This window comes from Pleurodeles waltl, chromosome 9 (assembly GCF_031143425.1).
Source record: "Pleurodeles waltl isolate 20211129_DDA chromosome 9, aPleWal1.hap1.20221129, whole genome shotgun sequence".
NCBI classification, from domain to species: domain Eukaryota; kingdom Metazoa; phylum Chordata; class Amphibia; order Caudata; family Salamandridae; genus Pleurodeles; species Pleurodeles waltl.
In genome coordinates, this window is record NC_090448.1 from 416,426,365 (window position 1) to 416,449,543 (window position 23,179).

The following is a 23,179-nucleotide window of genomic DNA, read 5'->3' on the forward strand; positions in this document are numbered from 1 at the left end:
AGGTGGGTCGCAATTTGCTCCCCCATAGCGACTCTGGGCACTCACGGGGATGGAGGCCTGCTGGGAACAGCAGACCTCCATGTCTGTGACTGCTTTTAAATAAAGCAGTTTTTTTTTTCTAAGTGTAGCCCGTTTTTCTTAAAGGAAAACAAGCTGCACTTAGAAAAAAAAACCAAAATCTTTTGTTTCTGATTTTTTCAGGGCAGGCAGTGGTCCCTTGGACCACTGCCTGCTCTGAAAAAATATTTTTGGGTCCAGTCACAAAGGGGAAGGGGTCCCATGGGGACCCCTTCCCGTTTGCGAGTGGGTTACCATCCACTTCAAGTGGATGGTAACTGCGACTCCATTTGCGACCGCGTACAATTGCATACCACTGCGACTCGCAAATAGGAAGGGAACACCCCTTCCTATTTGCGACTCGGAAATGCATTTTGCGAGTTGGTTCCGACTCGCAAAATGCATTTCTACATAGCAAACACGCATTTGCGACTCGCAAACAGCGATTTTCGCCGTTTGCGAGTCGCAAAGTGTTTGCTACATCTGGCCCTAAGTTCTTTCTTTCTGCACTCCTCCTGTGCACCCTATCAAATCATTCTCCAAGCCCCTCAGAGAGAAGCTGAGAGGGGGCCTTGCGAGTGTTCAAGTCTTTTTGCAATTCGAAATAGCTAGCAGCACTGACCGGCCCTTCCTCTGCTGTTCTTGGAGGAGTTTTGGAGAATTAACTGATAGTGTGCAGAGGGATGTATAGGAGGGAGTCCCTAATGGTTCTCAACTCACTTTTGACTCCACACAGAAAACCTAAAAGCTGAGCCAGAGACAGGCATATGGCTGGAGACAGGCTCAAGCCTTCAGTGCCTCCTCTACCTCCAGTTCCTAGGCCCATATACAATAAATGTAGAATAACTTCAGCTCTGCCTTGGTAACGCTTTGTGGTATTTATATTTTAAAGCCCACTGGTTCCACTTCACCACAATACCAATGATGGCAGAAGCGGAATTAAGTGTCGTTTTCTACCCGAAAATATCACAAAAATGGCTACACAGGTCATTACAGTAAATTACATTATTTATGTTTGGGCTGTTCTATATTGTGCTCGTTTACAAGTGAAAGCATGGAGCGCTATCCTATTAAACAATCGTTCACATATTTGCATTGACAAATGCTCCCGAAAATGACTGATACTGGGCTTGTCTGTGACCTTTGACCATGGTATCATCAGAGGAAGTGACGGCATTCAGAAGAAACTACAATATGTTTAAGATTAATGAAATACCAGCAATGTTTCAAAAGAGAACAAAGGCACTTATACATAAATCCACTTATTACCTAGAATACTGCAAAAATACACCAGTTGTATGTCCCAACACCCCAGCTGATAATTCTTCATTTATAAACAAGCCTAATAAACAGAATGGAAATAGCCAACTTTACGGGTTTAGGGTATTTTTTTTTAAACTTCCACCTCTATTTATTTATAAATATTTTTTTGCTCATGTAATCTACATTTATCCATACTTAACTTGTGTTTAGTGTAAAAATGAAGCACCGATGGGTTAATTCCACATTTATTCAACTGTTAACGTTATACTCACATTTGAATAGGCCAGCAGGTTCTACTAATATATAGAGTACAATAGAGTAATCTGAAAGCATATTAATTGTAAATCAGCTTAAACAGTGGCACTTCTGCTGTTATTTGAGCTTCAATAGGAAATCGATTTTCTGTATTTTTAACTCCTGTGCCTGTCAAGCAGCACAGCTACTGGCCTGGCACTCATGACTTATGGAACTGAGAATTATACAAAAGAAGACCTATTTTATGACTTTTCCTTATTTGAAATAAATACATACAGTAAAATAAATGATTTTCTGTCTGTATTTATCTGCAAAAATCAGTAAAAAGTGAATACAGGGGACCTTATGTATAATAGATTTCACATTTCTTATCATATGATTTTATTCAATTGTAAATATTTAATACTTATATCCGCTCTCCCCACGTCCAGTCCTTAATTTCTGCCTGTGCTTGAAGGTGGTGGGCACCGACTTATTTTTTATTATCAGACTTTAAAGCAGAGTAAGGTGGAGAAAGGCAGCAGGTGGAAAACGTAATAATGAAAAAGAACCTGCAATAGTGACAAATGGAGAAAGAAGTATTGGGTGATGGGAGAAAGAGGAATGAAGTGGAATGAAGATCAGGTTTCCTTTTTCTCGAAAATCTCAGCATTTGCCAGTACTGGACACAGGCACTGAAGAAATGTTTTGGACCACAACGCCTTTTTTTAAATTAAGCATTATGTATGTCTTCTCCCATTATTTTTTCCTTTGTCTTTAAGTCCATTTTAATCAACATAAAACTGCATAGTGTTGACCTCTCTCATCTTGTATTTCACAATTGTTTTTTCAGGCAGTCATCTTTTTCCATCCTACGGTACAGAAAGGGGTTGGTGCAGACTTATGGTTTTCAATTTTGCGTGAACTGAAGTTCCTGTTTGCTGTTCAGGAAGGTGATTTTGGTTAGGGGTGGGCAGAACTTGTGGCGTTTCATGCCGTGGAGTTACATGAAAACTCTGCAGGATTCTGCAAAGTTTTGTGAAGGGGCGGAAATTGGCATGCCACACTGCTCACTCTGATTTATAGTGCTGGGAGCTTATTCCGTGCAAAAAAATCAGCACAAACAGCACCACATGGACACTGCTGCTTGACTTGATTTTGCTGCCACATTAGTAGATTTTCTAGTAGATCAGCAGTTTTCTCACTGTGAATGGTCTCAACTGCCTGTGACTATTTGCGGGGAGAAAATCGTGCCACGTGCCCTCCAGCGACAAAATATCACACTAAGGGATGTGAATTCTTGCTCACCAGAAGAATTTTGCCAGAGCAGTGGCCACAATTCCTTCAACTCTGCCCGCAGAGCGGAATTTATTGCCCACTCCTAATTTTGGTTGACTCTTAGAGGGTACTTCTTGGGGAAGAGTTTCAGTGTTTTAAAGTACTGTAATAATGATGTATGTATTAGTTCTTTCTTGGCACAATAGTTTCAAATTTTGCTTTTATGACTATGCCTTCTGTCCAAAACATTATTTTTGCAGGTTTTCTACTTGCTACCAATACCTCAGCGGTGCAGCCACGATGTGCCAGATGCACAGCCACAATGGGATGTGCACCCACAATTATAGGTCAAGTAGTGCTTTTTATGCCCAGAAACAGCTATGTTAAACTGAGATAAAGTGCAATGATCTCAGACACAGCCCCAGATGCCCCTGTAAGCCACATGTGTTCAGTCACTTATAAGCGTAAACACAGCCCTACATGCCCAGGTACTGCTGAAATATGACCATTGCAATCTGATATGCCCAGCAAAGCTTCATCTGTTAGTACAGCTTCGTAACCACTCTAGTGCTTGTGCCCATAAAAATACATTAAGACTAACTTCAACTTTTCCTTGGTAATTCCCTGTAGTATTTTTATTCTTAACCCCACAGAAGCCTTTTCACCACAATGTCAATTATAGCAGAAGTGGCATTAAGTGTCACTTTACGTGGAAAATCTCATACAAGATCATAAAACGAGGCACTATCTCATCTCATAGGCACAGGCATTACGTCACGTGACAAGGAAAGTTCCATATTCTGAGGCCCAGCCCCATATGCACAGTGCAAACTGGGTATGGGAGGTGCACAGCCTTATACCCACAACCCTCACTCTCAGCCCTCTGAGTATTAGGGTGTATCTCCCCTTGTGTCATTAGAAAGGGGGGGTGCTCTTTCTGATGCAGGAGAAAGAGCACACAATCTGTTACACTAGTGTAAAAACCGTGTAATTTCGTGTTACACTTTTTAGAAAGAAATCCGAAATTATGCCATTACACCACATGGTATAACTGTGCCTCATTCATTATACTTTACCCCTGGAGTAAGGGAAAAGGTGAACGAGAAGAACGTGAGTAGCTCTTTCTCACAGCAGTTGTTTTTTTGCAATAAAATGCATCCTCATGTCCAAAATATTGCTAAATGTTTTTCATAATTTTGGATGAATACACAAAAGCAAATTGCACAAATTTCGCACACGGTGCAGTAGATGTGGTGCGGACAGACATAAACTAAGCAAAGCCACTGTCCTCTATTATTTTCCTTCTTCCTACCTACAGTGGTGAGTGGTGTGGCGGTGAACCCTGACCCAGTTGTCACTCCCTAACCCCTCAGTACTGATGAGGAACCTTCTAAGAAGCCTGCGGAGGGACAGCGAACGGGAACTGAAAGATACAACCAGGGTTCCTGGAGAGCCTGGTTTACTAGCCTTGACCCAGAGAACCAGAGCTCACAAGGACAAAGACATAGGAAACAAGGAGTTCACTTAAAAAGAAGACAGAACCTGCCTTAATATATTTGTATGCATGTCAACGATCAGTGTGGCCGAAGAGTCAGCCAATTTGGCAGCAAGTCATGAAGTGTCGATTCAGTTCTTGGCTTCAACTCGCCACTCTGTTTCCTGAAGCTCAACATAAAAATTGGACATGCCTTTTATTAGAAACTCTCCAGTTGGCGCACAAGCAGATTACAAGCTCCAACAAATGAGAACTGAGACAGACAAAACAGTGAGATTCAAAAAAAAAAAACTGTTCCTGAAAGTTCAGTTTGAAGGTTATGGGAAAGGTTAACTGCATTACCGTGTCACCTTTTAAAAGAGACAGCAACACCTTCAGTGGAAAGAGCACCTACTATAAAAAAAAGGATTTTCAACAGATGTCTTAAAAGAACCTGGATTCTCTATAAGCTGCCATGGAAAGCAATGACTGCTTCTCTCTGCCACCATTGGTCAGCGCCCTGGTGGGAGGGAATGTTACCACAGATTTAGTTCTTCATAGCTTTCCATACCACTGAAAATTCACTTAAAACAGCTGACTCTATGCGTAAAGACAACTAAAGAGCAATTGAAAAAGTACCCACGTCTTGGACAATGAAGGGAATTTATTCTTGTTACTAGTTGGTTCGGAATAGAAGTCAGAAACTGGAATTAAGCCTTTTACTGGCTCTCATGCATGCAAACAAATGAGGGAAGAGGGACATGTTTTGTTTGCCAGCTGTACACCATATGTCCCCCTTCTTCACAAAGGAGATTGGTTTGCATCAATAGTCTTACACCTTGCCTGCTTTCATATCCCAGTCTTCAATACTCATCAAAATTCCCCTATGGCATATGTTCAGTACCAATTTCAAATGCTGTCCTTTGGCATGAAGCCACTAATGAAAATGGTCTCAAAGTGCATGCCAGTGGTAGTGGACATTCTGAGGAATAGGGAAATGTTCATCTACCCTTATTTTGATGTCTGTTTTTTTTAAACCAAACACCACATTCAAACTGAGTCAGGACATAATTAATATTCCATCACGACTCCATGAATTGGATCTTCAAATCAATTAACCCAAATTCATTCTCCAACCAGATCAGAACGCAAGGTATTTAGAAGTGACAATTAGCACACTACTGGAAAGAGACCCTGTTGCAAAGGAAAGACTATCATCCCTTATGAACGTTCCTTCTCTAATTTAACAGCAGTTCCATCAGTCAAGAAAGTGTCATCCCTTCTGGGGCAGCATGACCTCTTAAATTGTCTTGTTCCCATGCCAGACTGCTTATATACCTGATGCAAGAGTTCCTAGAAGGCAATGGTGTCAGAAGAGAGGAGACAGGGATCAGAAAATCACTCTGGACACCTCTACCCTTCAGTCTCTCAAGTAGTGGTGCAACCCTACTTCTGTTGCAACTGATGGATTGCTAAAAAATTCTTGACTGCTTTTACCAATTGTTTGGACTTAATTGCAGTTCACTTCGCATTTTTTTAGTTCAGAACAATTCTAATACCTCTATTGTCTTTATGTCTCGTTGTGCTTTCTTACAGTAGGCATACAGTCTGCCCATTTCTTACCATTGGTTGGCGGCTTTGTCACTCTCATTTGCCTGCTTCTATATGGTCTGTGCTTGATGGTGTCACTTTTTTTTCTGCTTAACCCTCCCATGGAGCACAGCCCAATTACATGAGTGCAAGCGTTTCTTTTCTTCTAGGGGCTACTTTTTTACATCTTTGAACTGTCCCTGCGAGTGCACGTCTCACCAGCCTGCTTTGAGTTTTTTTGTGTTCTAGTCTCTCTTCCGTGGTTATCAGGTGAGCAGGGTTCACGGGGTTCAGGGAGGCCTAAAACTGGAAGTATTGCCTTGTTTAAGCATTCAGCCCTGCTAGCGTTTCGGAACATGGGATTTAATCCTGCACTCGTTCCTCAGAATTATCAGTACTTTTGCTCCCGGCTTCCTTGTTGTTTGCCTTTGTAATTTTGCACGCTAATGCTAAAAATGCGGTCACTTTTCAGGCTCAGGTGGTCACTGCGAACGAGTTTACACCTCCGAGATATGCAATCAATGTGGGCCAATGCAACTGCGAGAGCAGCAGCCGTCCTAATTAAGGATTCAGGTGGTGATCCGAGCCTCCGCTTAATATTTCATGATGCGAGATACAGCGCTTGACGCTCCGTGGTAAACAGTTGAGTAAATGATTTAAATGTAGTGTTTAGCGCTCATATGTTAGTAGTGTAGTGTTGCGAAGCACTGAAGCGCCCCCATACAGAGTGCGTGCCATAAGTATGGTGACCAGGCGCTCCGGATTTGCTCGGACAGTCCCTGTTTTTCACCAGCTGATTTCCGGAAATTCAGCTCAGGTCCCGGTTTTTAGACAGGGTGATCTGAAAACAGTGGGGCTGCCTTTTTATGTTTTCCATAGCAGGGATAGTTAGCAGCTTTTATAAGAAAGCAATTTAATTAACATGCATAATACTCTCTTTAAAAATTGCATTTTATTTATGTTCTTAGTGCCTCTGCTCTAATTTTATTCTGATGAGCGCTGTCATTCCGTGCACTTGAAAGAAGTAACATTGTATTATGTTTTTTCTATTTTTATGAGCTGTCCCGCTTTTTTACTTTAAAATTACGGTCACTATAGCCATAAGGAACCATGGATTACATTCATAAGCATCTCGTGTGCCTTTCTTTCTTAAAGGCACAATGTTGTTTTGGACCGAGCTCTAGTTACAGTATTGAAACGAACAAGAAAAATATACATTAATGCAACACTCCTCCCTGGCAATGGGTCCTAAGCGTCTTATCTATTTGCTTATCAGCGTGAAATATCTGCGCTAAAATTACAGGGGAGAGGACGTGGCATTAGGGCCAAAGCTTCCTACTTTGGAGCCGGGGAACCAGGTTAGAGTCTACAAGTCAGCTCACTGTCCTGTGATTCTTGGCACTCAACTTAGTGTTCACAATAAAAACATGTTTGATATATCTAGTGGTCGGGTAAAGCGCTACTTCTGGGCTGGTTTGCAATTAATGTGTCAAACAACTTTATGCAGAATAGGCCAGTGCATTTCTAGCGCCTCGAAGGCATGATGCACATGCCGGCTAGGTTCGTGCTCGGCCACTGAGTATACAACAAACAAAAGCGCAATAACTGTGTCTAGTTCTGCATGTTTGAAAGTTAAAAGAAAAAACTGGGCACTGATTCAATGTGTCTCAATTTCCACCTCTGATACAGGCTAAGGAGGGGATACGGAAAGAGGAACTCGGGTAGTTTGGAGGGGAAAGGAAGATGCCCACCACACTTGGGGACAGTGGGGTTGTTAACTCACTGCAGAAGAAATCCCCTCCCACAGAAGTGTTAACATGCATGCACCGTACATATAGATATATGTATAGGGACATGGAGCAACACCGATCAAAAAAACGCAAAATTCTGGCATGCTGAACCTAATTCAATATTGGTGCATGTAAGAGAAGTTCAAAAGTGGGCGCCATGCAGGAACCAGGGACCCCGCTATATTCACCCTCGTAAAAGCACTTAAAGGCTGAGGCACTTCCGGTGCCTCCACTGGCGTGATTACACAAAATAAGGTGGGCGCATGCCTACTGTACATTAATCTAAACAGCTTTTACTTATTTGCCATTTACATGGTTAAACATTTAATATGTGATGAAATGTTTAATGAATACTATCAATCTGCAATAGAATCACGTACCTTACCTTACCCGATAACTAGCGTGTTGGGAGGCTTACTATTGTGACAGCAAACTGTCGGGAATGTTTTTTGTACTTGTTCAGCTGATGCCGTTGCTAGGTCTGTGGTTTTGCTGCCCAGAGCGCATTGAGCTATCATGGCATGTGGTTCTAGCAGAACTTGGGAGGGTTATTTTTTGGGTGGATCATCATCTGCATTTAGTCTTTTGTGACATCGCATGTCTGTGTGCACTTCACATGGGCTCTCTATCTTTCTTAACTTTTTATTAACAGTCTGGTGGTCATACTGGCAGATGAACAGCTCAACATTTCACCAGTTAAAATGTCGGCACTGTCTGTTAAATGTATTATAATTATGACATTGATCATTCATGTTTTAATATTGCAACATGGGTCAATTAATACACATCACACACCAGTTTATCTGACCATGGAGCCTAGCATTTTAATATTTACATTGTGATTCTACGTTGCTGCTCATTTTAACAGACAAAAGATCATACTTATGAGAAAGTGGTGCATCGGTCCTGATGCGCCACTACTCTTGCCTCACCCTTGCCCCACCTAGCAACACCATGGTTGCACCATATTTACTTCACAAAAAAGGGGACAAGGAGGTTAAATGGTCCAGTGTACAGCCTCCTATATCATGTCTATCAAATCAGAAAAGGTACACTGTTCCAAAAAGAATGACACCAGCAATAAGTGTGGTTCCCTTTTGAAGCAAAAGCCCTCAATATTCATCATAGGTCTTGCTCCACGCCAGACTGGTGCTGCAATGTCCGACGGGACCCACATTGGGGTCACTGAACCAGACTACTGTGCAAACCAACAGCTCGGAAAGGTGGAGAGAAAAATATAGTTAAAATTGACTCAGCTCCCTTAAAGTGAATTCCTTTAATTGAAATTTAAGGGAGTTAGTCAAGATTAAAAACAAGAATGCGAGTCTAGGGGAATATTGACCCTTTTCCTCGCATACATGTGGTTAAGAAACTCTATTCCCTATGCCACTGAAATAGTCAACATGTTCCGCGCCTACCTCGTCCATACGTAAGATTATTAAGATGGCTCGGAAGCGAGCGCATAACCACAAGAGAGAGGCTCTCCTATCAACCACACAGAAGAATATGGAACCTCGCTTAACCTGTGTATTTACATTTTTCCCAAATTCGAATCTGTTGAAGAAACTGATTAAAAAACATTGGTCGATTCGCTGGTAACAGAGACAGGAGCCCGAGGATCAGGGCTGCAGTAGCCAAGACGTTCGGCCCAAAAGCAACACGCAATTGGACACTAAGGGGCACTCTGGTACGACCGCATAGGAGGTGGTGGCTGAACCGCGAGACCTGAAGAAATCCGTTTGGACAAAACGCGTTGGTTATGAATCTTCAAATTTCCACGAGGCTATGAATGTTCGTCTTCTGATATGAATAAATAAAACACGATCATTTTAACAAGATCTGACTATGGAACTATATGATCTATGATTTACATTATGAGTGTGGGAAGATAAAGTCTTTACTTATTTTCCAAATATAATTGAGTGCTGGATCCTCTATTTCAATTTTCAAAACAGTTTTCTGGTCTTTTTGAGGCCTAGGGGGTTGGTCCTTCAGACCCGAGCACCGAGTACATTAGTATTTATATATACAATCAACATAAGAGTGCGGCACGAATCGCCTTGACCCCCATTTTGTGTCTAAAGAATATATTAATATATATATATAGTGCAAGCACAATGTGGTAAAGTTAAACACCACCCTGTAAGAGTATATGCTTGAAATATCCTCACCCGTTCTGGCATGTTAGTTGCTCCACCTAACCCCCAGTACAGCCTGAAGCCACCAAACTGGTGGGCACACGTCACCTTTGACATGACATTAGAAGCCTCCAACAAGCATAAAACATCTGACCCTCACGTACCATGTTGCTTGTGCTGCTCTCCTGTGCACACTGTTGGGATGGATTTCAATCATTTTAAGAGCTGTTTGGTGTGTTTTATCACAAAATCACATTCATGTTTCATGCACGAGGAGATTAAGTGATGTGCCCAGAATCATAGGATTTACAGCCAACTCCGTGACTTGAACCTAAAACCCCAGTTCCAAGGTCTGCTGCTCTGCCCCTAATCGCATCTCCCTGCTTCCTCCTCTGAGCCAAAGCCATTGGGACAGTTTTAAAGATAGTAACATATGTTGTTTGATGTCGCCTTTGATAGCACAATAAATGCCTGGTAGAGTCAATGAATCACTTTTTTGTTACAGTCATGCTGCGAGCTACAAACAATAGTGCTTAGAATAATTTCAGCATCTTCAATAACAATCCAAAATCCTGCAGTGCTATGTTCACACTAAGCAATTGTAAAAGACGGATATTGTCTTTGTTTAAAAACAAAGCTACACAGCTAAAAGAAATGAGCAAAGCCAGTAACTCATGCATAAGCAAGACCTATTGGCTTTGCCAATGCTTGTTTCAAGATGTCATCGCTCTTTATTCTGACCATTTTCCCAGTTTGTAGTTGTTGCCCCTAAAGATATTCTTTCTATGTCTGCTTTCTACCATTAGGCACTGAATATGTCTTCCTCACCTCAGCGAGCCAGGAACAAAAAATGTTCCGGGCTGCAGACTTTAAAGTTAGGGTGGGGGCTGCCTCTTTAAGAGCCAGTAAGAGCCTGACTGAGAAGCCACAGAGTTGTGAAGGCTGCAAGGCCTAGTATAGGACAGGCAGCAACACGGTGGCCTGTTTGACATGCCAGTGACTCTTTCCCAGCCCTGCTAGCCTACCAGCTAAGATGACCGCGCATGTTTCTTCCCGGGAGGTGACCAGTTATTATAGCTCCGTACTAACCTCCCAGTAGTGTGTTGGGTGGAAAGGGAGGCGCTGCCACAGGCCTGAAACAAAGCCCTGTAGAAAATGTCTGTCTTACCGATGCAGTGAGTGCCCTGGGTGCTCAGCCAGAATCCGTTGTTGCAGACGCAGGTGTAACTCCCCTGGCGGGCCACGCACCGGCCCGGTCCGCAGATCTGGGGGTTCAGCTCGCAGACGTTGGTCTCTGAAACACAGCAGGAGATAAGGACAATGTGGGGTTACTGGACAGTGGCGGTCCACAGGACACACAAAAGGCATCTCACCTGTGCCCTGGCCTGTGCCCTCACTAGCCACACATCACTTTCCTCTACTCCACGCGTAGACTCGTCTCCGAGCCCGCAGGCCGCCCCGAGTGACAGTTTGCGCGCCTTCCTGCGCGAGGAAACCCAAGACACACGGGCATTAAAGATGCAAGGAGATAAGATACACGGGTGGACTGGACCAGGCAGCGTGACATCATTACCCTGGGTGACTCCATCCCAGGCACCACCCCCGCTCTTTCTCCTATTACACAATCCTGGAAGGAGACGCTGTACGAGGACTATCAGCCTCATCTAGGAGCTGATGGAGTTTGTGGCGCAAATCCTTACATTTCCCAAATCACATACTTTGCGACTGCAGAATCCAAAGTCACAATGTTTCAAGGGTGCTCTGTGATTCGCACGTGTATTTGCAAGTCGCAGTGGGCGCTAACTTTGTAACACATTACTAGGAATAGCTAACAAACGGTGGTGTTAAATGGGAATTCCTCCTTCCTAATTGTGGTTTGCAATTGCAACTGTGGTCATACACTACTTACTGTATTCCAGCAATGGGGAAGGGATGGTATAAATGTGCATAGAGGAAGCAGTCTGCGAGGGACAGATCCTTTAGGCAACAGACATTTTGAAGGTGGAGGGAGTAGGGGTCACGTGAATGGAATTGCTTTATGCTCCTTGCAGTGCCTTTAATATGCCAATATTTTTTAGAACTGGCCTCACCAGCATCATGTTTCCCCCAAAATGTAATTAAAAAATATACATACATACAAGGGCTTTCGGTCAGCTCTCTTCCTCAATTGATCTGTTCAAGTGTCATTCACATTCTGCTTCCACACACCACAGCATACTACATGGGGCAGTGGGACAGCCCACTTCATCCATTGGCTATTTTGCACTTTGACTGACTGCATTTTGCCTGACAAGTGCAATACTGCTTACAAGCAGTGTACTTTAGTGCCAGGGATGCTGTGCATGAGCTGCTTTGCCACCTCTTTCTTTTTTTGTATTATTTATGATTGGAAATCTCCTTTGCATATTACATATGTTTGCAAAGAAGAAATAAAATGTAAAAACTGAATGCAGCATTCTTGCCCAAGCAAGACCTGGCTTCGCCAATGCTTGTGTCTGATTGCAAAACTTGTCTCTTTAAGAGATAAGGATTGCAGCCAGAAACAAAAATTAATATCTGGCGTTTTGAGATCTGAAATGCAGGGATAATGTCTACTCTCCCCTGCAGGCTTGCTTCACTGCGTTCCTACCTCTTTCACATGTGATTCACAAATTTAATCCTGCCTCCTGTGGCAGGGTTTTGCAAAGCCCTACCATTTTGCCTTGTGAAGGATTAGTACATCTGTTGCTGCACAAAATCAACAGTAGATTGCAAAGCAATCAATGTGCAAACAAAGTAATTGCTTTTCTGCCCATGGGCTTCATACATCAGGCCTCTTGGCTGCTCATTATGTTATGCTATTAGCTTTTATATAGCAGTCTTCCTTTCCACCCTCAAGCTGAAAAGTAAATTTGTGCATGTTATGGACTTCTTAACTGACAATTTATTGTATGTGGTGTGATGTAAACTTTAAGTATTTTCTAGTGTGAAGAATGCTGGATTGAGGGCTATGCACTGAATGTGCTTTGTGAGGGTCTTTCTAAATGTGAAGACTATTTTAGGGCATTCAGTTAGCTTTTATAAAGCACAACTACTCACCTGTAAGGGTCTCAAGGAGCTGCGGGGGTTTGGTACTCTTTTGAGTATTACTTAGGCACAAGGTGATTGCAACGTTGACGTGTGTCATTTGTGTTTAGTTGAGTCAGTCAAGGCTGATGGCTGTTCCATGGTCTGGCAAGATACTTTGGTTTGTGCCTGCTTTACGGATTGGTGCACAGTAGTTTTCCACTAGGGTGGAGGAGCACATTATTTTTGTCATTCTGATGGCTAAATTTAGAAATGACTACTGGCCCAGCAGGCATCTATGTACTTTCAAAGAATCAGCTGTCATGGTGGGTCCCTTTCATTGTGGAAAAGATTTGGTGGATGGCCACTGTGGTGTTTAACGGCCGTCCACCACACATTTCACATATTTTTTTTTTTCAAAAAGAAACAACAAAAGCGGGAATTTGTTTTTAAAAACAAAAACTAATGACCCCCATACTCTGGGAGTTTTCTCCCAGAGATTAGGGATCATTAAAGTATTTTTCTGTCCCTCAACACCAGACTTTGATAGAGAGGAAAAAATACATTACACCATCCACCCTAAATAGGGCGGGTGGTGTAATGACTTCCTCCGATGGCCCTGTTTCTGTTGGGTTGTTGAAGGAAGTGTTCCATTGACAGAACCAACTGCGGCTCCATCGAAGCCCCATATAACATCATAGGTTCACCTGTCTTTAATTGTGGCAGGTGGATTGAAGGTTTGGCGGGCAGGGTACTCTATTGAGTTGAGACGGAGGACTGTGTCCGCCAAACTCTAAATCGAACCCACAGTTTGGAAGCATCATATTGGCTAAGGTGATATGTTGCTGCATGTTAAGTGTAATAACACATCCTTCTTAGTCTGTGTGTGTTATGTATGTGTTCATGGTTGATCTTTTAGGTTTGGGCGTTTGGAATGTATCATGTGGTTGTCCATAGACGTTGAGCTATGTCGCGGTGGGTTGTGGATTCTGTTGTCTGAGATAAGTACATGCAGAGTACATGGCTTTGATGCTGTGGTATGCGTTTGAACGACTGCAATGAACTCTTTATTGTATCAATTAAATCTGTTCTTTCTTTTGACTAATGTTTTATTGGAACCTACAGTATGTACATGACGTTTGCATGTAGAAATTAGCATTGATATTTGACTAATCGTTTAGTTTACAGAAATGGAGCTCAGAAAGTTTTGACTAACAATGTTGAATTTTTCATTGCTGTTTATTATTTTCTGAGCCATGTTTTCAAATTAGATAAGCTATACACGTCCAAGTGTTGTGGTGGTTAAGGGGTGTGTGGTTCAATTTATTTGGTGCAGTCTATGTAATGTGTTTTCCCTGTATGGCCTTCTTTAGCGTTAGTTGCATGAGTGGATATCTCTGTCCTGTACAGCAAAGGGCCGACTCCTTGGGAATCATTCCAACTCTAGCAGTAAAACCTGGACGCCACAATTCACTGGTGCTGAAAGCCAGATGACAACTTTAGTCACATCGTAAACTTTTTAAGGGGTTCTTGGCAGAGTGTTGGTGAATAGTTCCAATACTGCTAAAAATGTACAGAAGGCATTCCTAAAATACTGTCTAAATCCTATTCCATACACCAGTTTCGCAAGTGAAGCATTAGTCATAATATTTATAGAACAAATAAAGATTGTCTAATAGGTAGGGCTTGCTCATAGGGCACATAGTAACAGGGCTATCCTCCTTCTAGGCGCTTAAAATTTGGCACATGAGGTAACACAGGGAAGTATCCCAAAATCACACAATTTGTTTAAGCGGGGAAGTTAGGAATAGAACTCAAGGTTTCTGGTTCCTCGGTGGACAATTAAACCCCTATGGGTAACATTGTGTTGCCTGTCAGATGAGCATCTATAAATTGCACAAAAATAAATTACTTTTTACAAATAGTATGAAGTCTGCCTGCAAGTGGATGTGTTTTGTAAGATTATTTTTCTCTTAGACTGCATCAAATGAAAAGGTTTTCCTTCTTAGTTTAGAGTAATAATATAATTGTACAAGTATGACCTCGAATTTCGTTTGCTTTAAAATACTATTGAGGAAGCTTTGGAACAATGCAAATGAACAGAAAGTGAGTAACTGTTGTTTGCGTTGACTGCAATTTGCACTTTTTTTAGTGCGAAATGGGTCCACTCAAGGGTACAATTCACGCTAACGAGAAACTATCATTTTGTGCAATAACATGTAATTTTACATACTTTGTTGGGTATACAGTGTAATTTCCTCAAAGGAAATTATGCATATTTTACCCAGTCCTATCTACAACCCTACTATTTAAAATGTTGCTTCTTATTCTTCAGAGTAAGCCAGGAAAGACCTCTCTGGGTAAAAAAAAGCAGAGGTGCAGATTGAGCACACAAATAATAGTTTATCACTTCCAACATAGTACCATGTTTGTGCAGGAACAAAGCCTGCCTGCGCATGCCAGTGAATAGTAAGTTGTTCTATAAGTTGCATAACATGGTAGTTTCAGTGTTCTGTGTTCTATGGGAGGGGAGTTACCACAACAACATTTTAATATTGACCTGCATTTATAACTACTCCACAACGTCAACTACAACTAACAAAGAGTTAGAATAGCAAATGTACACTTCTCTAAGAATGCTTACCTTACCAATTGAGGAGTAGTGGATATAGCAGGATCAACATATTGTGCTATCCACAGTTTTAAGGAGACAATATAACATACATGAAAATATTAATGTGAAACTCAACACATTTTCTGTTTAAAGGCAACACAAATCAAGAAACTTTACCAAGCCTTACTTATAAAAGTACAGTTCAACAAAGAAGAAAGGAAACAATCAACCAGCGATAAGCATATTACCACCACAGAAAAGATTGGAAAGCAGAAACCTTGACTGTAGGACTATATGTTCACAGATCTTGAAAGTTATAAGGGACCTGTCAAGGGATTCAGATTTTTATAACACTTTTAAGGAAGAAAGACTACATGATCTGTCAAGGTGTACAAAGAAGGGGTTGAATTGGATTGGTACTGTGAGTGATCCAGGCTTGTATATGGGAAACATTGAAAACCCACTCTTCGTTGATAGCAGTCACCTGTTGAATGGCCACCTCTTAATGTGTTGCACGCCTGAAGCATTTATCAACATTGTTTTTTGATGGGTAATTATATTTGTTTATGTATATTTCAAAAGTAAAGTATTTTGTATTGTAAAGGCTAAAGAATGAAGAAAAAAAGTAAACTGAATAATTGGGGCACTAAAACCAAATGCCTTACCTAAATGTGTGGGGAATTACATGTTTTAAATCGTACTATCTGAATAGATTAATTTCCTCTTATGATTAGAAAAAAGATGCTGGCAGCAGTTTTGATCTTGGATCATTCCTTGACATGTCATTAGATTGTGATTTAAATATCCCTGTGTCTCCTTATGTCCGTTTTTTTCCACTTCCGGCATATCAGTTCAACTGAAAGGCCTTTGGGTTGGCCTTATCAATGTTTCAAGTCCATGCATGTGACCTTAATTGGGATGGTGCACGTGAGTTGTTTACAAGATCACATCCTGGTTTGTGGTGAAGAAACACCATTCCAGAGTGCTCATGGTAGCAATTGAAAGTTTGTTTGGAGGTGACCCGCCATAAAGAGAGACAATTATGAATTTAAGCTAATTAAAGTTTAGGAGAATCACTTAGTTTGAGCATACATTATCTGAAGAAGAAATGCATGCTAAGAATGTCATTTACGTGGACCAATCTCTCCATCTAACGAACCATGTCCTGTCCGGAAGCTTATAATGCTTTATATAATGTAATGTGGGTGGGCTCCCTTTGTTTGTTCATGAATAAAATGTCAATAAAAAGATGCATTAAAATTGTCACTTATGGAGCTCTTGCATGCCAAAGATAAATACCAACTAGAACCACTCACTGGTCGTTTGCATTATTATTTCAATTTTGTTGCTATTGCTGATGACTAAATCTGCCCTTTAAGGCACCTGATTAAACAATGGTACTTGTCTTCTGAAGTGAGTGATGACTGTCAAAAGGCATTTGACAATTTGCTTAAGTGTATGGTGGAAGTCCCTATTTTACATGCTTTCCAATGTAAAGATCTGAATTATAGTTATTAGGGATGTCAGTCCACATGGTTTAGGCGCAGAGTTAGGCAGGAACAGCAGGGGTAGATATTATCTCTTTTTCTATCACGGCATTAGGGAGGCTTAACGGAATTCACTAATACAATAGGATATGTGAGTTGTGACTTGGGCATTGTTGTATCTTAGCTTATAACTGTGAAGTATGCCATAAACCTTAAGGAAGTACATCAAGTTGTCGGTGCACCTTTTCACTACCAGGTGGTCAGGTTTAGCCACACTGAGAATTGCCAGATGGTTATCCGATCAGGATTGTGTCTTTCAGTTGGTATATGTGGCTAAAAAGACTAAAACTAGGTGGGCTAGTAGTGATATGTGAGTGTAAGGTGGGAACGAAGCAAGTAGTGGATGCCATGGATTAAATGATGAGCGACGCAGTATAAGTAGAGGAGGAAAGATAACATGCATGGCAAAGTCAGAATGGTTGAAATGATACTATTGCAAGGGTGTTTGCAAGATGCTGGAACTGTGTGGGGTTACCTAACAGTTGATATGTTTATTGGGAATATACTACATGGTTAGAGGTTAACATTGTCAATGTCTTGAAGACAACAGTTGATTTGTGTATCCCACTCAAAGGCAACTGATGTGGAGTTTCCCAAAGAAGAGGGTTATAGATTTGGGTTGACAGAGAAGAATGGGCTTTGATGTGAAGATGGCCGTGCCAGCCAAATGTTAGGAATGATAGTGGGCGCAAAAAGGCATTCCATTGGTACAACCCTTAAGCTTCCCAGGAATTAAGCAAGCCAAATTAGATGTAGACACTGCTGTTTTTTCACTGATGCTTGGACAAAGGGGTAGCTTTGTGATGGGGTTAGCAGCCTTGGACTTAATTGCATGAGTGTAACTGCTACAGGAAAAGGGAAGTCCCTGAAAACAAAGAATGTCTATCAAACATACAGCAGAAAACTCAATGGGCAAGAGAGGATTCCAAAATCTTCTTTCACAGTTTACATAGACCACAAGTAACAAAGAGAATATTTGTAAAGCTGAGTAACTGCGTAATCCATAGGACTGTGGAACTCAAGTGTAATCCAGATTATAAAGAGCTCTTTCACCTTTTAAAGTGGGGTATGGAAAACAAGACTGGTGGAAAATACCCTGATTCACATGTAAATTAGATAGAACATTTGTTAGACAGGATGAGTTATTATCTCTAGCTTACGGAGCACAGCTCTGCATACATCTACGCATTATGTAGTGTGAACCTAGATACGTAGCCATGGATTCCTGCAAAAAGGTCGGAGCAGAGCTGTAGAATATGGGCTGATCATGGAGTGAATGCAAGCAGGAAAAGCGAGATTATCGGTTGGGGTGAGCTCTCTTCACAAGTGAAGGAATTTGTTCTCTTTATTTGAAATACCAGCAATAACAAAAACTGTTTTCTGTGGCACAAGTTTGGCATTGCTGATCCTTTGTCAATCCTTCTTGTACATTAAGTCACTATCCTCAACACGGGCAGAAACAGCTCAACATCAGCTACAGCATCAATCTATTTTTAACCAGTGCATTGCCTCTTTCTCATTCCCATCACCTGATCATGGTTTATATCTGGTCACTAGTTCCTAACCATTATCCTTAGCCCAATCCTTGCCCTAAGCTTTATCTTCCTTTTGACCGTTCAAGGTAATGGTACATCATGCAATGGCAATCAAGGTAGTGGTAACTGTCTTGGGAAAATACAAGTAAAAGGGAAGGCAAATACGCTGAGGGGCATGGCAGTGCCCCTGGATGGCAGTGGCTCAAAGGACATCAAAGTAAAAGTATATAAAATAATGTTGAAATCACTAATCGGATCACTGACAGAATATTGGAAACAGAAATATTGTGTGCACATAATAATTTGTCACAAAATCAAGGACCAAAATATTAAAAAGGTAAGTGCAAATAGGTTAGTATAAATGCACTATTCTTAATTCCACATCTACATAACTTAAGGATATATATATATATATCTACTGTCAAGGTACCTATATGTGTAGTTATATATAGTAAAACTTTGCTTACCTAAAGAAACTCACCTTCATGCTATTTGTGTCCTCAATATTCTTGACACAATATTTTTGCCCATGATATTTCTGTATCCGATATTCTGTCTAAATACCACTAATGGGATAGGACCCCGTAATAGATTTAAGTGTCCTTTAAAAATGCCTGATTCACCCTGCCAGATGGAAGCCATAGTATGTGAAAAGGTCCAGAATGCTGGTGATGAGACCAATGTCCTTTTGTTAAGTCCAGGACCAAAATCTGATAGATTAGCTTCTATAACCAATATAAAAAAGACAATTCCCTCTAATAAGCCACCTGGACAAGTGATTCACACCTAAATATATTACAGAAAACATTTTCCTGACGGTGAGGGAAGAAACACTGATATGCCCTCTTAAAATGGACGAATTATAAAAATCTTCCAATATATCTCAAGAAAACCCTTGCAAAAAACTATATCCAATAATGGAAATCTAATCTATGCAGATTCAAAATTAATCCAATTATCGGATAAAACAATTTCAGGTATTCAAACGATTTCCATCACTCTCTTAAATACACGTTTATCATCTGAAGTTTAAATATCACTGTTTTTTTAGAACAGAAAAAAATATGCAGAATGATACAATCAGACATCTCTTCACCTCCTCTGTTACAAGTGTCAGTTGACACATATATTTATAAAACATACTGGATTAAGCCCCTCCCATTTCATTTATTCTAAATGTACGTTCTATCAGTCTTACCTGGTGCAGGTGTAATCAATGGGGAACGGGCCGTTGGGGACAGCACAGCTGGGAATAGGGGTCTCCTCTCCTCAGGCACACCAGGTCTTACAGGCCGTCTCTCCTCAGGGACAGCTGGCCGCACAGGGCGTCTGTCCTCAGTGATGGGTGGCCTCACTGGCCGCAAGTCCTCTGCAGCATCCCTTGTCCTGTCCTCAGTGAAAACTGGAGCAGCTGGCCTTATTGGCCTTCTCTCCTCTGGGACCACAGGTCTCCCTGGTCTTCTATCTTCATGCACTGCAAGAAAGTAAAGTGACATTTCTACAAGAGGCAAATAAGCAAGTCTTCTAAGAAGAATGGGATAGATAGATAGATAGATAGATAGATAGATAGATAGATAGATAGATAGATAGATAGATAGATAGATAGATAGATAGATAGATAGATAGATAGATAGATAGATACTGGACCCTCCCTCATTTTTCTTTTAACAATAAGGACTTTTTAGAATATTGTCAGTTTTTTTTAAAGATTTGCTTATACTCCCCTTTGCACACTGCTAAGAATGTAAGTATTGGAACGCTAGATTTAAAATAAGAACACTTAGAATAGATTTTGGTTAAAGTGTATACAAGAACTGGTGTGAACAAATGCCTAACTTTGGCAGCTACATAGTCTCTAGTTCCGAGGCTAACATATTAATTTTTGTTTTATCTTGTCACATAGAACACAGGTTCGACGTCCATATCACTTTCTTTACTGTAAAAAGTATAGTACTATTATAAGACACAATTTCTAATTTTGCTAAAGATTTGGCCTATAAGGTCTCATCAGTGTTGGTTAAAGGCTGTTCAGTAATTCTAAAAACAGAGCAGTGTGTATTTGTAAAATAATATTTACCGAGACCCCACAGTAGTATGTCTTCAAAATATTTTCAATGATAGTGTAATTAAACTCTATTTAATGTGGTCCATCCTTCAGCAGTCTGATTCCAGGGCTGGTATGATCTAGGCAAACATGCATTACAATACAGCATGACAGATGAACAGCCTGTTTAACAAAGAAGCAAACCAGTTGTAGCACATTAGTGGGAGCAAATATAATGCCCTGCGGTATTTCGCTTTGATAAACAAGTGATATTCAGATATGGTAAGGAAGAGAGGACAGTAGGCGATTTGGCAGAGAAAGAGTTATATTGATTGAAGGGGTCTTCACGGAAGGATCTCACAGGAAGACTCAGACAGATCATTAGCTCCAACCTCCATGTGTACATCTCACCACCCATAATGCATATGTCAGTGGTGGAACTTTAGGCAACGAGTCTCTTCATGCTCTGTTATATTTTGAAATTCACTGCACAATCCAATGCCCCTTGTTGCTTAACCAAGTGCTGCCCCCTTCCTTCTCCGGACTCGTTTTCTCTCTCTTCTCAAAATGCTGATCAGCTGGCCTCGTATTTCACATCAAGTATCCCTGCTATTTTCCTTTCCTCTCTGACAATGTCTCCTTCTTTGTCTCCTGAATGTGTTTCTTCTTTCCTGAACTTTCTCCTCCTCCTCTGTCTTCTGGGCTGTAAGAGTTCTATCTAGTCTCTCAACTGGATGTTCACTCTTATCTATTTAGGGCACGATCCACTGCATTTCCTATTGACCCACTATGAAAGGCCCTGGTGAAAGCAATCTTCTCTCTCCCCTGCCTCACCTGGTTTCTGTCTTTAACTCATCTCCTGCCACAGGCACCCTTTCCTCGTCTTTAAGTCAGCTGCTATTCTACCAATACCTGAAAAGCTTTCTTTGGACAGTAATGATCTGTCTCTAGTTTCTTTACTATGTCTCTGCTTCCTTTTCTTGCTAGCATATTAGAATATATTATATTCTCTCATTTCTTTTCTTTTCTTCTATCTAATGAACTTCTGTCACCGGTTCTGCCCTGTCACACTTCTGAGTTTACACTACTCAACAACACTTAATGGTCATTCCAACAAACAATCCCCTATCCTCATTCTCCTAGATCTCTGCTTGGAACACTGTGGCCCACTCTTTTCCTACACATTCCTTATCTAAACTTGGAATCCCTGGCACTGTTCTTAACTGGTTTCGCCCTGTCTTTTGGGCCCTATCTTTTGTGTCATTTCTTCTCTGTTTGTTTTTGGCAAGGGGTCCATCCTCTCCTTATCTTGCTCTTTAGGATGGTCACCAAGTCTCAGTTCCTAACTCGCAGATCTTTTCATAATATACCATTCTGTTAGCATCCTCGTGTTTGGTTTTAATTCTTACTTCTATGCCAATGATTCTCCAGTTTATTTCTCATTTTCTTCCTTCACTGAATCCCTCCATGGCCAGGCGATGTTTTCACGATCTGCTATCGGAAACTAGATGTCTAAGAAAAACAGGATTCTATTTTCTCTTATCTCTACAGCCATAACTAATCCTTCTCATATTTACTTCTCTGCAACTTCCATTTCATTTTCTTCTTTGGCTAGGAATCTTGGTATTAATATCATTGAATTTCTCTGTGCACCTTTCTTCTGTTGTGAAGTTCTGCCAGTTACACCTGGTTACATCTGGACAATTAAATCTTTTTTACCTTCCTATTTGCTTAAGCTTTTGCTTCAGTAGCTGGCTGGCCCCGCGTAAAAGTCACATCATCATCATTGAAGCCGGCTCGTAATAGAGCCTGCGGCAGTGTTGATGTGCAGTGGGTGCAGCAGCACCTGTCTCGCATTTCACTACCCGTAATTCGGGCAGTGAAATGCGCAATGGGGCTGTGCCTGGGGGCCCCTGCACTGCCCATGCCCAGTGCATGGGCAGTGCAGGGCCCCCCAGGGGCACCCCGAGTCCCCCCTTACTGCCAGCCTTTCCATGGCGGTGTTTACTGCCACAGACAGGCTGGCAGATGGGGACTCATAATCCCCAGGGCAGCTTGCAGCACTACCCTGGTGGATTACGACCACATGGCGGTAGGCTGGCAGTACCGCCACGGTCATAATACGCCGGGTAGACACCGCCAACCTATTGGCGGTACTACCGCCACCGCCGGCGTGGCCATCCAGGACCGCCGGGGTCGTAATGACCCCTATGAGTCCCCATCCGCCAGCCTGTCCAGGGCAGTAAACAGCGCCATGGAAAGGCTGGTGTGAAGGGGAAGTTTGGGTACCCCTAGGGGCCCCTGCACTGCCCATGCTTTAGCATGGGCAGTGCAGGGGCCCCCAGCCACAGCCGCATTGTGCATTTCACTGGCCGAATTACGGGCAGTGAAATGTGCGACGGGTGCTGCTGCACCCGCTGCACATCAACTTTGCCGCCGGCTCGATTATGAGCCGGCTTCAATGTTGATGTGACTTTTCCGCTGGGCCACCAGGCGGAAACGCTGTTTCCGTCCACTGGCCCAGCGGAAAAGTCATAATAGGGCACCACGCATGCCGCCAGCACTGGCGG

General features: G+C 41.8%; 1 protein-coding gene across 4 annotated transcripts in view; it reads right to left on the reverse strand.

Moving 5' to 3' along the window:
* The window catches only part of LTBP4 (latent transforming growth factor beta binding protein 4), a 922,370-nt gene that overhangs the window by 180,003 nt on the left and 719,188 nt on the right, over positions 1-23,179 (reverse strand). For 3 of the 4 annotated variants that reach the window (XM_069207206.1, XM_069207204.1, XM_069207203.1), the window contains exons 13-14: positions 19,764-20,039; positions 10,993-11,118 (exon numbers count right to left, since the gene is read on the reverse strand). In XM_069207206.1, the coding sequence (XP_069063307.1) occupies positions 10,993-11,118; positions 19,764-20,039 (402 nt within the window). The remainder of the gene's footprint in view (positions 1-10,992; positions 11,119-19,763; positions 20,040-23,179) is intronic. The other variant, XM_069207205.1, reaches the window with a different exon arrangement.